Genomic DNA, 12,569 nt, shown 5'->3' with positions numbered 1-12,569 from the left:
GACACCACTCCTGCAGCTCCCGTTGATCAGTGATGGGGAACCGTGGCCAGCAGAAGCTGTGGGCTCAGAGCCGGTAGATGAGGGGCAGCACATGGCACCATGGAGCCACTGCTGGTACATGCCAGCTGCTTTCAGGAGTGGTGCAAAGCCAGGGCAGGAGTGAGCCGCCTTAGCTCCACTGCTCCATCACCCGGATGTCATCTCAGTTAAACGGTGCCCAGCCAGAGCCTGCTTCCTGAACCCCTGTCCCAGCCCTGAACCTAGGGCTGCCAGATGGTTTAACCAAAAATACCGAAAGCCCTCCATGCAAAAAAAACCAACAAAAAACCCACTGTTGAGAAAAAAAGTGTGTGGGTGGGTGTGGGGGGGACCAAAGTTATTGAGGGGAAAAAAAAGGACCCTGACAGTTATTAAGCAAAAAAACCAGCATGGCCCCTTTAAGGCCTTTGGGGTTTTTTGCTGGTGGCCATCTTGTTTTCTTACTGTGCAGGAGGAGAGCTCCCCTGCAAACCAGGTAAGTGGAGAAGAAGGGAGATTCACACAAGAATGAGCCGTGCACCAGGCGAGGCTCTGCAGATCCAGCAGAGCACGACACTAACACTGAGGGTGACACGTAGTATTTTGCCCAAAGCGCTTCTGAGATACAAGCCAATTCCATGTAGGATTGGGGGAAGCATCACAGTGTGTGTGTGGGGGGGGGGGGACGGAGGGGGGCATTCTGTGAGAAGCCGTGTGGGGGAGCAGCTTGGCTGGCACAACTGAGCTGGCTGCATTTGGACTTACCTCTTTCCCTCCCAGTCCCATTTCATGCAGTGCACAGAGCACAATGAGGACTTTGAGGGGCTGGACTGCGAGGTGTTTGAGTCGCCAGTGCCCATGACCATGGCCCTGTCTGTGCTGGTCACCATCGAGATGTGCAACGCCCTCAACAGGCAAGGATCCCTCCCTCCCTCCCTCCCTTCCTACCCCCGGCCCAGCCTCCAGCTCACTCTCTGCTGCTCTCTCCACACAGCCTGTCTGAGAACCAGTCCCTGGTGCGCATGCCCCCCTGGGTGAACATCTGGCTGCTGGGCTCCATCTGCCTTTCCATGTCCCTGCACTTCGTCATCCTCTACGTTGACCCCCTGCCTGTAAGTGCAGCCCTGCCATGTGGTTTGATTTCTTTTTAGATCCAAGGGAATCCAGGACACGCCAGGCCTACTTAACCACTTTCCCATTTAGTGTAAGCGCTAAGCAGGTCACACAGTTGTTTGTGTGACAAGCCTTAGAAACAATTCCTATACAATTGAAAGAATGTAAGGGTTACATTGTAAAGCAATGAGTACAGTGCAAAGCCATGCAAAAGCAATTCATAGAAGATTATTACAATACAATAATTAGCCTAGTTCACTTACACGTCCCCCGTATGCTACCTACAGTGATGGTTCCTTCTCTTCCGATGCCAGGGAACACCACGCCCGGGGTCGCCAGTGCGGAGGGGTCCATTATGTCGAAGCAAATGCCTCACTTAGTTTACGCGGCTAAACAGACAGTTTTATTGGCCAATAAAAGCAAAGTGAGCCAAACGTGGTTTCAGCAAAGCCGGGTTCAGTAAGGCTGCTTAATACAATCAATCCTAGTATTTTATACCCTTAACCAAACAAGTCTGACGTTAGGGCAAGAAATCAAAGAGAACTTCAAAGAGGAATTATTATTAGCATAGAAAGAAACAGGTTAAAAGGGAGTTCGAGCTTCAGCTCAAAATAGTTTAACAACACATTCCAACAGCGCATTCCTTTGGTTTTTCCCCACCTCGGTGAAGGCCAGTTTACTTCCTTGTGCAGACACAAGAAACTGAAATGGCTTTTTGTTATACAGAATGGCTTTTAGCTAAATATGAAATAGCTTCTACAATCTCCCCCCTTTTAGCCTTTTAAAGGCTAACCATTAAACCGTTTTACATCTTTATTTTTATTAAAGCCTTTATATCCTTTTTTTGTTTCTCTTTTTGCTTATTATATTTTAACATCATTACTTCCACATTCCCTTTAGTGAGGGTCTGTCCCTTGTTTTTTAGAATACAAGAAATACAGCATTTGATTAGCAAGAAACAAAAATAAGCACAAAAGAATATAGCCAATACTAAAACTACACCTTGCAAAATCCAAGTTCCCACATGTCCAAACCAGCCTTCTAACCAATTCCAGAGGGTCCAGTCTTTCCCCTGCCTTAAGCGTTTTACAGTTTTTTTTAATCTCTGAGTCATCTTTCTTTACTTCTTTGCTGGTGTCAGAAATATACCCACAGCATTTTTTTCTTACTAAGGCACAAACCCCGCCCTTACTAGCTAGGACATAGTCTAGGGCCATCGGTTTGGGCTTTTTTTTCTCACCCTGGCTCCTGAACCATTACATGTTCAGCAGTACTTTTTAATTGGGGTTAAGGCTAGGTGGATATACCCTGGGTTAGTAAACCTTTTTTTTTTCTTGCCGAGTTTTATTTGGCTTAGTTCACTAAACAGTGTGCCATATTTGAGTGTTGTTTAGTGGGACTGGAATTATTGGGATGCCTCCTTCTGAATGTACAGGACTGTGAGCACATATTTAGCAACCTGTGGAATTAAATTCTTGGGAAACTTGGTTCATTAAAAGCATAAACACATTTAAACCATATAGATTATAACTACTAGGTATTAAAAACAAGATTAAGCATAAGCTTAACATGAATTGTTTGTCCAGCCTTATGCTGGCTGTTTTTTAGGACTTCGTAAATTGCTTCACCTATCGCTGGCAGGTCCTTCTGGGCCGCAGCTGGTACCTTGGCCTCAGTTTTTTAGGATCATTTGCTTCAGGGCTTGGATTGCCGGTACCAAGCCTGCGCTGATTTTCGTTTACTTCTGGACCTGGGTTTTTGGTACCAGGTCTGCGGTGCTCCTTATTGGGGCCAACTTCTGTAGGGGCCAGGACGGGTTTGCAGTGGGATGCGTGAATCCAGGTGGGCAATCCTTCGCACTTTACAGCAGTATGGGTGGTCAGAAGGACTTGGTAGGGACCCTTCCACCTGGGTTCCAGGGCAGTCTTTCGCTGGTGAACTTTCACGCAAACCCAGTTTCCTGGATGTAGTTTATGGCACGGCTTAGTTGGAGCCTCCTGGAAGGCGTCCTTAACCTGTGAATGATAAGACTGTACACACATAAGTTCCTGTCAATACTTGACTATGCTTCCTTTAATAAGTGTGGCATCAGCCAGGTTAATGTCTGGGCTGCTTTACAGTCTTATAGGTTGGCCACATGCAATTTCATGTGGACTGAGTTCAGTTTTTTTATTAGGAGTGGCTTTTATGCTTATTAGGGCAATCGGAAGTGCTACTATTTATGTTAAGCCAGAGATTTTACATATTTTAGCAAGTTTGTTTTTTAAAATTCTGTTTTATTTTTTTACTGCTTTTGCGCTTTTCAGGTGTTGTGCACAGTGCAGTGCTTGTCTGGTAGAGTAGTACTTTTCCAGTTTTTTTTAAACAATTTTCCCAGTAAAGTGGGTACCTTTATCACTGGAGATTACAAGGTGTATTCCCCATGATGGGATGTAATGATTTAGAAGTTTTTTAGCTACTGTGATGTTATTATGTTTTCTGCAGGGATAAGCTTCTACCTATCTCAAAAACAAGCAAACAATAACCAGTACATTATTTAAAAGATTGACATTTAAGCAATTGAATAAAGTCCATTTGTAAATTTTGAAATGGTCCTAAAGGCGGAGGTCTGGTTGCCGGAACTGTCTTTACAGGTTTACCTACGTTGTGGGCTTGGCAGACAGGGCAAGCCAGACAGTAATCTTTGGCTGCTTGGGAGAATTTGGGAGCAAACTAATTTTGTTTTGAGGATTGCTACCATTCCCCCTTTTGCCAACGTGCGACAATCCAGGGAGCACGGGGGCAAGGTGAGGTAGCAAGGAGGGCAACGTGCGACAATCCAGGGAGCACTGGGGCAACAATGTGGCCATCAGAGCTGCACCACAAGTGATCTGGGTGCAAGGTGCACCCTGCCAGTCTCTACTCCTGCTTTTCTGATTCTGGGGCTTGGTTTCGCAGGCGGGCCAGTTCTGAAAGAGACGGCGTAGGAGCTGGCGATGGTAGGAGAGAAGGGAAAAACAGCAGGTAGAGGAGCAGATTCCGCTACATTCCAGACAGTACAAACTGCATAGCTTGCTACTAAAACTTTACTAGAATTATAAAGGCAAGAACCATTTATATAAAGCACAATGTCAAGATTATTCAAGGGACTTAAATTATTCTTTCATTAGAACAACAATATTGTACACACAACGTTTGAAATACATATATCACAATCAAGACACACACAAGACAAATCTAGACAACACAACACAAACTTATTATGTCATGACACAGAACCATGGTTTTTTTTTTTAGTTAATTTTCAGATGATATTAGCACTTCTTGATGATCTGAAAGACAAAGAAAACATTTCTACCCACATTGGGGTGGTGAATTATATTTTAGAACACTTTTTCTTTACAGATTTTTGCTACTTTTTGATCAGCCTGCTGTTACCCAATTGTATGCTTTTATTTTGAACACTAGCTTCAGAGGGTTTGAGTAAATTACTTTATTATTTAATTATTAAGTTAAAGGTGGCATGCCTCAGTTTCCCTTTTGTACTGCAGACCAGGCTTTTTTTACTGCCACAGAAACTCTTAGAACAAGGTGCTTGCTAGTTACTATTTCAGCAAGCAAAAAGGTTTTCCTTTCCTGAAAAGAATCACATGCAATGTTACAGACTTACTTATGGGGGACAGTGCTCCCCCCCCTTCCAGAACAGACAGGCAGTTTGCAGACACACACAACCTTGGATCTGAAAGCAAGCTATCAGCTATCAGCTCAGCCTTGAACAGAAACACTGTGAAGTTTCTGGGCTTGGATTTTTTTTAAACAATAATTAGGTTCCTTGGAAGACACATTTAACCCTTAGGGTGCAGGTTTTACAAATTTACAATGTATAGATTCTATTCTTTTATGCCGTTAACCAATTAAGTTTCAGTAGAATTCCTTATTTTCTCTTTAATAGATTTAACAAAGTGTTTGTAGCCAAATGTTTAACTTGACGGTTTCATTGCTAAGATGATTAAAAGAGGCTGCAAGAAACAAGGAGTCATTTCTTAAAGCAGGTTTTTTTTTTTTTTTTTTTTTTTCCCTCCCCCTTAGGATTTGGAGGAACACTTTCCTTAAACTGTTAAACTTATTTTAAAGTTTGTGTTTTGCTTTGGATCGGGCAAGTTTGTTACAGGAGCCCATGTTTTCAAAGGGAAGAGCTAATTCCTTTCAGTTATTTTTCATGTTTCCTCTCTACCTGTGTATGCGTTATAAAGAGGGATAGAGGGGCGATGTTGTGCCAGATTTTCCCCCTAAGCTTGGTTGATATGGGTGTGCCAACTGAGAATTTTATTTTCTTTTTTTTTTTTTTCCCACTTCTTGTGCATTATTTTGGCACAGAGGCACTGCAGCAACTTTTAAGTTACCTATCTTACTGCAGGGAGGATTTTTGCTTTTCTGAGCTTCACTTTCATCCCTCAAGGCTTTAATTTTTCTTCTTTTCAAATTTGTTAAATGCTTACAGGTCCTTGGACCATTATGCATGTACAAGTAGTATACAGGGGTGCCTTTTGGCAGAGTGGGGGGTGTTTAGACTAACCCCCACCTAAACTAACTTTACACACTCCAAAGAAAGAGTCTGCCGGGTCTAGAGTGTCAGACCTTAGCAGCTTATGAAATAAGGGGAGTCGTCACTCCCTCACATATCCGCTGAGTCTTGAGGTTCAGCTGACCCCCCCCCCCTTGCGTTCAGAGCTCCCTCGTGGGAGAGCCCTGGTGCAGCTGGGATCAGCTCAAGTCTCAGACCTATACAGCGGCATTTATTCTTCACTCATTACATTCATACTCATTTTCCACACACAATTTTTTTTCTCCTTTTTCACATTTTTCCTACAGTTTCCACATTTAGATGCATCTTTATTTATTGTCCAGTTCCCATGGGTTTCTATTAAGTGACGCTGCCCTAAGACACCCGGCACTTAATATCAGACTTCATTAGGATCCTATACCAGAAGGCACTTAACATAAAGGCACTGGAATTCCTGTAGACTGACCTACCCCCATTTCCTGCGCGCGCTTAATTCTGTAAGACACCGAACCAAAGTCCGCCTGCTTACACCATATTCTGCAAGTCACCGAATCAGGATCCGCCTGCTCGCTCTGCGAGTCACCGAATCAGGATCCGCCTGCTCGCTCTGCGAGTCACCGAATCAGAATTCGCCTGCTTGCTCTGCAAGTCACCGAAACAGGATTCGCCTGCTTGCTCTGCGAGTCACTGAATCAGGATCCGCCTGCTCGCTCTGCGAGTCACCGAATCAAGAATTCACCTGCTCGCACTGGTCCCCTTTTTGTTGCGAGGCACTGGACTCAAGGTCCACCTGCCTCGCAGGGGTTTCCGGCACCTGCCCCAGCCCGGCAGAACACCACGTCCTGGCGCCTGGAGACAGCCTGGCGGAATGGGGTACTATGGCCTGGGGTTAGCCTCAGAGGTCAGTACTACGCCCACAAATAACAGAGAGAGACAACAAAGCTTCCCTACAGTTCCGTGTGCCGAGAGAGAGTAATGGCACCACACCAGCTTTTGGCGTCCGAACACAGAGGGTCCAGCGCATGGCTGCCTCACTAGAGACACCGGTGTGCCCTTTTGGAACTGTGACACATAAGACAGGCCTGACAGACACAGACAGACAAAAATGTTAGCCGCTTCACAAAATTGAATTTCGTAGCTCCCCTTACCCCGATGGCCGGCCGTCACTCCAAATCTCAAGCCCTCACCAGGAGATTTCGTAACAGGTATCCCCTTTACCTTCTCTTGAGCGCTCTGAGAGGTTTGGAAGTGGAGTGCCGGTCCGTCCATATGGGCAAGTGGCGCGTTAGGAATCTCGGTGGAACCTCCAAATTGTCGAAGCAAACGCCTCACTTAGTTTACGCGGTTAAACAGACAGTTTTATTGGCCAATAAAAGCAAAGTGAGCCAAACGTGGTTTCAGCAAAGCCGGGTTCAGTAAGGCTGCTTAATACAATCAATCCTAGTATTTTATACCCTTAACCAAACAAGTCTGACGTCAGGGCAAGAAATCAAAGAGAACTTCAAAGAGGAATTATTATCAGCATAGAAAGAAACAGGTTAAAAGGGAGTTCGAGCTTCAGCTCAAAATAGTTTATTAACACATTCCAACAGCGCATTCCTTTGGTTTTTCCCCACCTCGGTGAAGGCCAGTTTACTTCCTTGTGCAGACACAAGAAACTGAAATGGCTTTTTGTTATACAGAATGGCTTTTAGCTAAATATAAAATAGCTTCTACAATTACTTCTAGTTACATCAAGAGCAGGCTCTGAGAGTCAATACTCTCATTCCCTCCCACAAATGATCTTTTCTGTTCCTATATTTATACTCGACATGGTCGTTCTAGTGATTGCCACCAATCAACTGCATATTATGGAAGATGCCTATTATGCCAATATTTAGGGTATATTTTGCTATGCCAAAATATTGCAAAAGCGCCATGTCTGGAATTTTTTTCGTATAAAAAATGGGAAGTACTAGTACCAGGTTTTTTCTGGTCGTCTTGGCCTGGTCTCGCTGTACTTTGCAAGTTCTGTATGATTGTGCACACACCCCTGACTCTCAAAGCTCCTTTGGCCTGGCCTGCATGCGTACGTGCACCAGACTTGAGACAGGCCTGGGTTTGCTTTGTTAGACATCCGCACTGTGGACAAGGCCTGACAAGGCAGATGTTGCTCTGGTATAGGGAGGGTGTCCAGGCTCCCCTACAAACCCATCCAAGGGGGCTGGGCAATCCCCCAAGCCCTGCTCCCAGAGGCTGTGGAATCTCCCCGAGACTCCAGGCCTGCTCTGTAGAGACGCTTCCCCACACTCGTGTGCCCCTGCCTTGTTCTCCCCATGACCCCCCTTTGCTGCCCCCATCCCCAGATGATCTTCAAACTGACACCGCTGGACCTGCATCACTGGTTGGTGGTGCTGAAGATCTCCTTCCCCGTCATCCTCCTGGACGAGGTGCTGAAATTTGTTGCCCGGGACTACCTGGAGGGTAAGAGCACTTCCCTGCCAGGGGAAGGCCTGGCTAGGCTGGGCCAGCTGCAGCCTCCCAGCAGGAGTCGGTAGCTGGAGCTGTGACACGAATTTGTGCAGATGCCAGTCCCATGCAATGGGGCACAGTGCAGGGATCCGTCCTGAGCTCCCACGGGCACCAGGGTGCCAGTCCCATCGCTGTCTTCCAGCCCCTACTAATAACCATGCACCATCAACACCACCTGCCATGTAACACACCCATCTGGGCAGCTCGAACGGGCACAGAGCCAGCCATTGACTGCCCTGGGGGCCACGGTTCCTGAGGTTTAGCCCAGCTCTGGGAGGGGAGTGGGATCTAGTGGTTAGAATGGTGGGCAGAGAGCCAGGACTCCAGGAGTCTATCCCAGCTCTGGGAGGGGAGTGGGGTCTAGTGGTTAGAGCAGTGGGCAGATAGCCAGGATTCCTGAGGTCTATCCCAACTCTGGGAGGGAAGTGGGGTCTAGTGGTTAGAGCAGCAGGACCAGAGTTGTTTTTTATCCCATCTGCTACCTGATGCAGTCCTTGTCCTTTACCGACTGGGCATTTCCATGTCCTCTGTCGCCAAGGGGCTGGGCCAGACTGCTGTTGAGACTCTCCCACCCCCACCTGGCTCTGTGCTGTTCTGCAGTGGGTTTGAGCCCCACACCCTGGATGGGTTTCACCTTCCATCTAATCTTGCCATCCCATATGCAGGTCTGGACTAACCCTCTCTCCTGCACAGCTTCCACCCCATCTCTGTTAACTGGTTCTATTATCCTTTCCCCTGTAGCGTAACCTCCTTTCCCTCCAGCTCCTTGAGCCTGAGTCTCAGGTATCCCATGATCCTTTCCTGCATGCCTTGCCTGTCCCACTCTGTCTGTCTGTCCCCTGGGGGCATGTGTAATCTCATTGCTTTGCCAGCAGCTCCTGGCTGGGCTCTTGCTGTGGTTTGACATGTGGGGTCTGGGGCAGGGCCGTGTCTCCCAGTGCCGCTCTGTGGCTGGGCCGGGTACTCCACCCTCCTACCCCTGCTGTGCCTCTGCATTCCCCTCCACTCGCCCCATGGCTGTGGGGGCCCAACGGGATGGGGGTTGCTCTGACACTGTCATACGAGCTGCTGCGCTGGGGGGCTCTGCCACAGACCATCACCCCCGGCTGCCACCAAAGGCACCAGTGGCTGCTGCTGCTTTCCCCCAGCTGCTGCTCTGCCAGGGCAAAGAGGGCTCCCACTGTGGGGAGGGCAGGGCCTGGAGGCGGCAGCTCAGAGCCGACCACACGACGGCTGGATGCCCAGGGAAGTGGATGCGGTCCCCCCACCCCCTTTGTGCCTCCCGTGGGCATTAGCGCCAGTTGAGTGGAGACGCCTCTGTGAAGGGGTGGGCACGAGCCAACTGGCCGCTCCCACTGGGCCCTTTCTGCTTGGGGGGCCAGGGCTGGGCACCCCCAGACACCCACCCTGCCTCATGCCTCCCCTCTCTCCCTGCAGCGGGTTCAGAAGACCCAAAGAGGAGGAAGAAGTGACACCTATGGCCGCTAGAGAAACTGCATCTTCACCCCTCCAGCGAAGAACCCCTCGGTGCCCCCTCTTATTTAACAGCTGCTCTCCTCCCCCAAAGGCACGGCCCTCCTGCTCCTCCCCCACTGGGAGGGGTTTCCTTTGGAGGTTTGCCTGCTGCCTTTGGAGAATAGGGGGAGGCTGCCGCCCCTCCTCCCGGCCTTCTGGCTACAATTCGAGCTGCTGCTCTCTCTGAGCACCCCTGCCCCTCCTGTCTCCTTGCTGGCACCCAGCCTGCTGGCATGTCACCAGCTCACACCTGCGACTCCGTGCGCAGCGGGCAGAGGGGGGCGAGATGCCCAAGGTAACTGAACAGACAAAAGCCTTTTGTCGGCCAAGGTGTAGCGCCCCGAGGAGGAAACGAAGAGACCGTTCTAGCTGCTTATTTATTGACATTAAACGATAAACTCCATCATGCTGCCTCGTCCTTCGCCTGCTGGGAGCGGTGGGGTGGGGCAGGCTGTCAGTCTGAGGAGTAGGCTGGGTGGGAAAGGTCAGTGGCTGGAAGGAGCATTGCTCCTGCCCTGGCCCCAGAGCCCATCAGCTGCAGACTCTGCCTTTGATGCCCACTCTGTAACCTCCCTGGCTCCAGCTGGGGTTGGCTTGTGAGCGTGATTCCTCCACCCTGCTGGAGCCATAGGGTGCTAACTGAAGTGCTCAGCCTGGGCTCCAGATGAATACTGGGTGTGGTGACCATATTTTCCAAACCAAAATTAGGGACACATTAGCCACGTCCCCTGCCACAAGAAGTCCCAGCCCTGGAGGTAGTACTCCCAGGGTCAAGATGAACACATGACCAGAAGTAAAGGGTGTCATGTGACCCCTCTAAGAACTCCTCCCGCTGTCCTCTACCAATAGGGATGAGTTTGGCCCCCACAGAACCCCCCCATGCAACTATCCTCCAATTGCATTAACCCAACTTGCATTGCATTCACTTGGGGAGAGACAGGGGGAAGATTTTCCTCCCAGGAGTGGAGTGAGGTGTGTCCTGGGCACCAGTGCTGAGTCCATGTGCACTTGTTGGGATGTGCCACCGCGGCACCCAAGTTATTAATAAATATCTTATAAACCTCTCCCTTTTCCCTCTGCTGCCATGTCGCCTCCCCTCCCCTCACCCATCTGGTCCCCTGGTGCCCACTGCCCCCAGCCTCCCACACTCCTCTGCTGTTCTGTCCAGCCCTCCTGGGACCAGCCCCCTCCCCTGCATCAGTCCTTCTGGTCCCCTGGTGCCTACTGCCCCCAACCTCCCACACTCCTCTGCTGTTCTGTTCAGCCCTCCTGGGATCAGCCCCCTCCCCTGCATCAGTCCTTCCGGTCCCCTGGTGCCTACTGCCCCCAACCTCCCACACTCCTCTGCTGTTCTGTTCAGCCCTCCTGGGACCAGCCCCCTCCCCTGCATCAGTCCTTCTGGTCCCCTGGTGCCTACTGCCCCCAGCCTCCCACACTCCTCTGCTGTTCTGTTCAGCCCTCCTGGGACCAGCCCCCTCCCCTGCATCAGTCCTTCTGGTCCCCTGGTGCCTACTGCCCCCAACCTCCCACACTCCTCTGCTGTTCTGTTCAGCCCTCCTGGGACCAGCCCCCTCCCCTGCATCAGTCCTTCTGGTCCCCTGGTGCCTACTGCCCCCAACCTCCCACACTCCTCTGCTGTTCCATTCAGCCCTCCTGGGACCAGCCCCCTCTCCTGCCTTAGTCCTTCCGGTCCCCTGGTGCCTACTGCCCCCAACCTCCCACACTCCTCTGCTGTTCCGTTCAGCCCTCCTGGGAACAGCCCCCTCCCCTGCATCAGTCCTTCCGGTCCCCTGGTGCCTACTGCCCCCAACCTCCCACACTCCTCTGCTGTTCTGTCCAGCCCTCCTGGGACCAGCCCCCTCCCCTGCATCAGTCCTTCCGGTCCTCTGGTGCCTACTGCCCCCAACCTCCCACACTCCTCTGCTGTTCTGTTCAGCCCTCCTGGGATCAGCCCCCTCTCCTGCATCAGTCCTTCTGGTCCCCTGGTGCCTACTGCCCCCAACCTCCCACACTCCTCTGCTGTTCTGTCCAGCCCTCCTGGGAACAGCCCCCTCCCCTGCATCAGTCCTTCTGGTCCCCTGGTGCCCACTGCCCCCACCCTCCCACACTCCTCTGCTGTTCTGTCCAGCCCTCCTGGGACCAGCCCCCTCCCCTGCATCAGTCCTTCTGGTCCCCTGGTGCCTACTGCCCCCAACCTCCCACACTCCTCTGCTGTTCTGTTCAGCCCTCCTGGGACCAGCCCCCTCCCCTGCATCAGTCCTTCTGGTCCCCTGGTGCCTACTGCCCCCAACCTCCCACACTCCTCTGCTGTTCTGTTCAGCCCTCCTGGGACCAGCCCCCTCTCCTGCATCAGTCCTTCTGGTCCCCTGGTGCCTACTGCCCCCAACCTCCCACACTCCTCTGCTGTTCTGTTCAGCCCTCCTGGGACCAGCCCCCTCCCCTGCATCAGTCCTTCTGGTCCCCTGGTGCCTACTGCCCCCAGCCTCCCACACTCCTCTGCTGTTCTGTTCAGCCCTCCTGGGACCAGCCCCCTCTCCTGCATCAGTCCTTCTCGTCCCTCTGTGCCCACTCCTCCTCTAGCCCCCCTCTGATCATCTGTAGCTGTCCCTCCCCATCCCCTCTCCTAACACCTCTTCTACTCACCTGCTCTGCCTCTCCCTGCTGCCCATCCCTTCCCGCCACAGATCTACCCTTCTGCTTCACCCCACAATGCCCTTGTACCTGCACCTTCCTTCTACCCCTACACCTTGCTGGTGCCTCCTCCTTCCCTCACTGCCTCCTTGCCCTCCTTCTCCTTGGTGCCCACCCTCTCACCACCCACTGCCCTTGTTCTCCTCATGCCCCTGTGCGCCCATATATACAACTTGCT

At 50.8% G+C, this 12,569-nt stretch overlaps 1 protein-coding gene and 1 long non-coding RNA gene across 3 annotated transcripts in view; one reads left to right on the top strand and one right to left on the bottom strand.

The window, feature by feature from the left end:
* Positions 1 to 10,103, top strand: part of ATP2A1 (ATPase sarcoplasmic/endoplasmic reticulum Ca2+ transporting 1) — a 126,304-nt gene extending 116,201 nt beyond the window's left edge. The window contains exons 19-23 of one of the 2 annotated variants that reach the window (XM_075914533.1): positions 799 to 932; positions 1,013 to 1,130; positions 8,020 to 8,137; positions 8,927 to 8,968; positions 9,623 to 10,103. In XM_075914533.1, coding sequence (XP_075770648.1) covers positions 799 to 932; positions 1,013 to 1,130; positions 8,020 to 8,137; positions 8,927 to 8,931 — 375 coding nt within the window. In that variant the 3' untranslated portion in view covers positions 8,932 to 8,968; positions 9,623 to 10,103. The remainder of the gene's footprint in view (positions 1 to 798; positions 933 to 1,012; positions 1,131 to 8,019; positions 8,138 to 8,926; positions 8,969 to 9,622) is intronic. The other variant, XM_075914532.1, reaches the window with a different exon arrangement.
* Positions 1,676 to 7,001, bottom strand: LOC142823498 (uncharacterized). Its single transcript, XR_012898709.1, has 2 exons — positions 6,823 to 7,001; positions 1,676 to 3,161 (listed from the first exon to the last, which is right to left on the bottom strand). It is a non-coding gene; the product is annotated as an uncharacterized LOC142823498 (long non-coding RNA).
* Positions 10,104 to 12,569: the final 2,466 nt, after the last annotated feature.

The sequence above is a fragment of the Pelodiscus sinensis genome, unplaced genomic scaffold, assembly GCF_049634645.1.
Source record: "Pelodiscus sinensis isolate JC-2024 unplaced genomic scaffold, ASM4963464v1 ctg116, whole genome shotgun sequence".
Lineage (NCBI taxonomy): Eukaryota > Metazoa > Chordata > Testudines > Trionychidae > Pelodiscus > Pelodiscus sinensis.
Note: the sequence above shows the minus strand (reverse complement) of the source record. Positions and strands in the feature narration are given on the sequence as shown.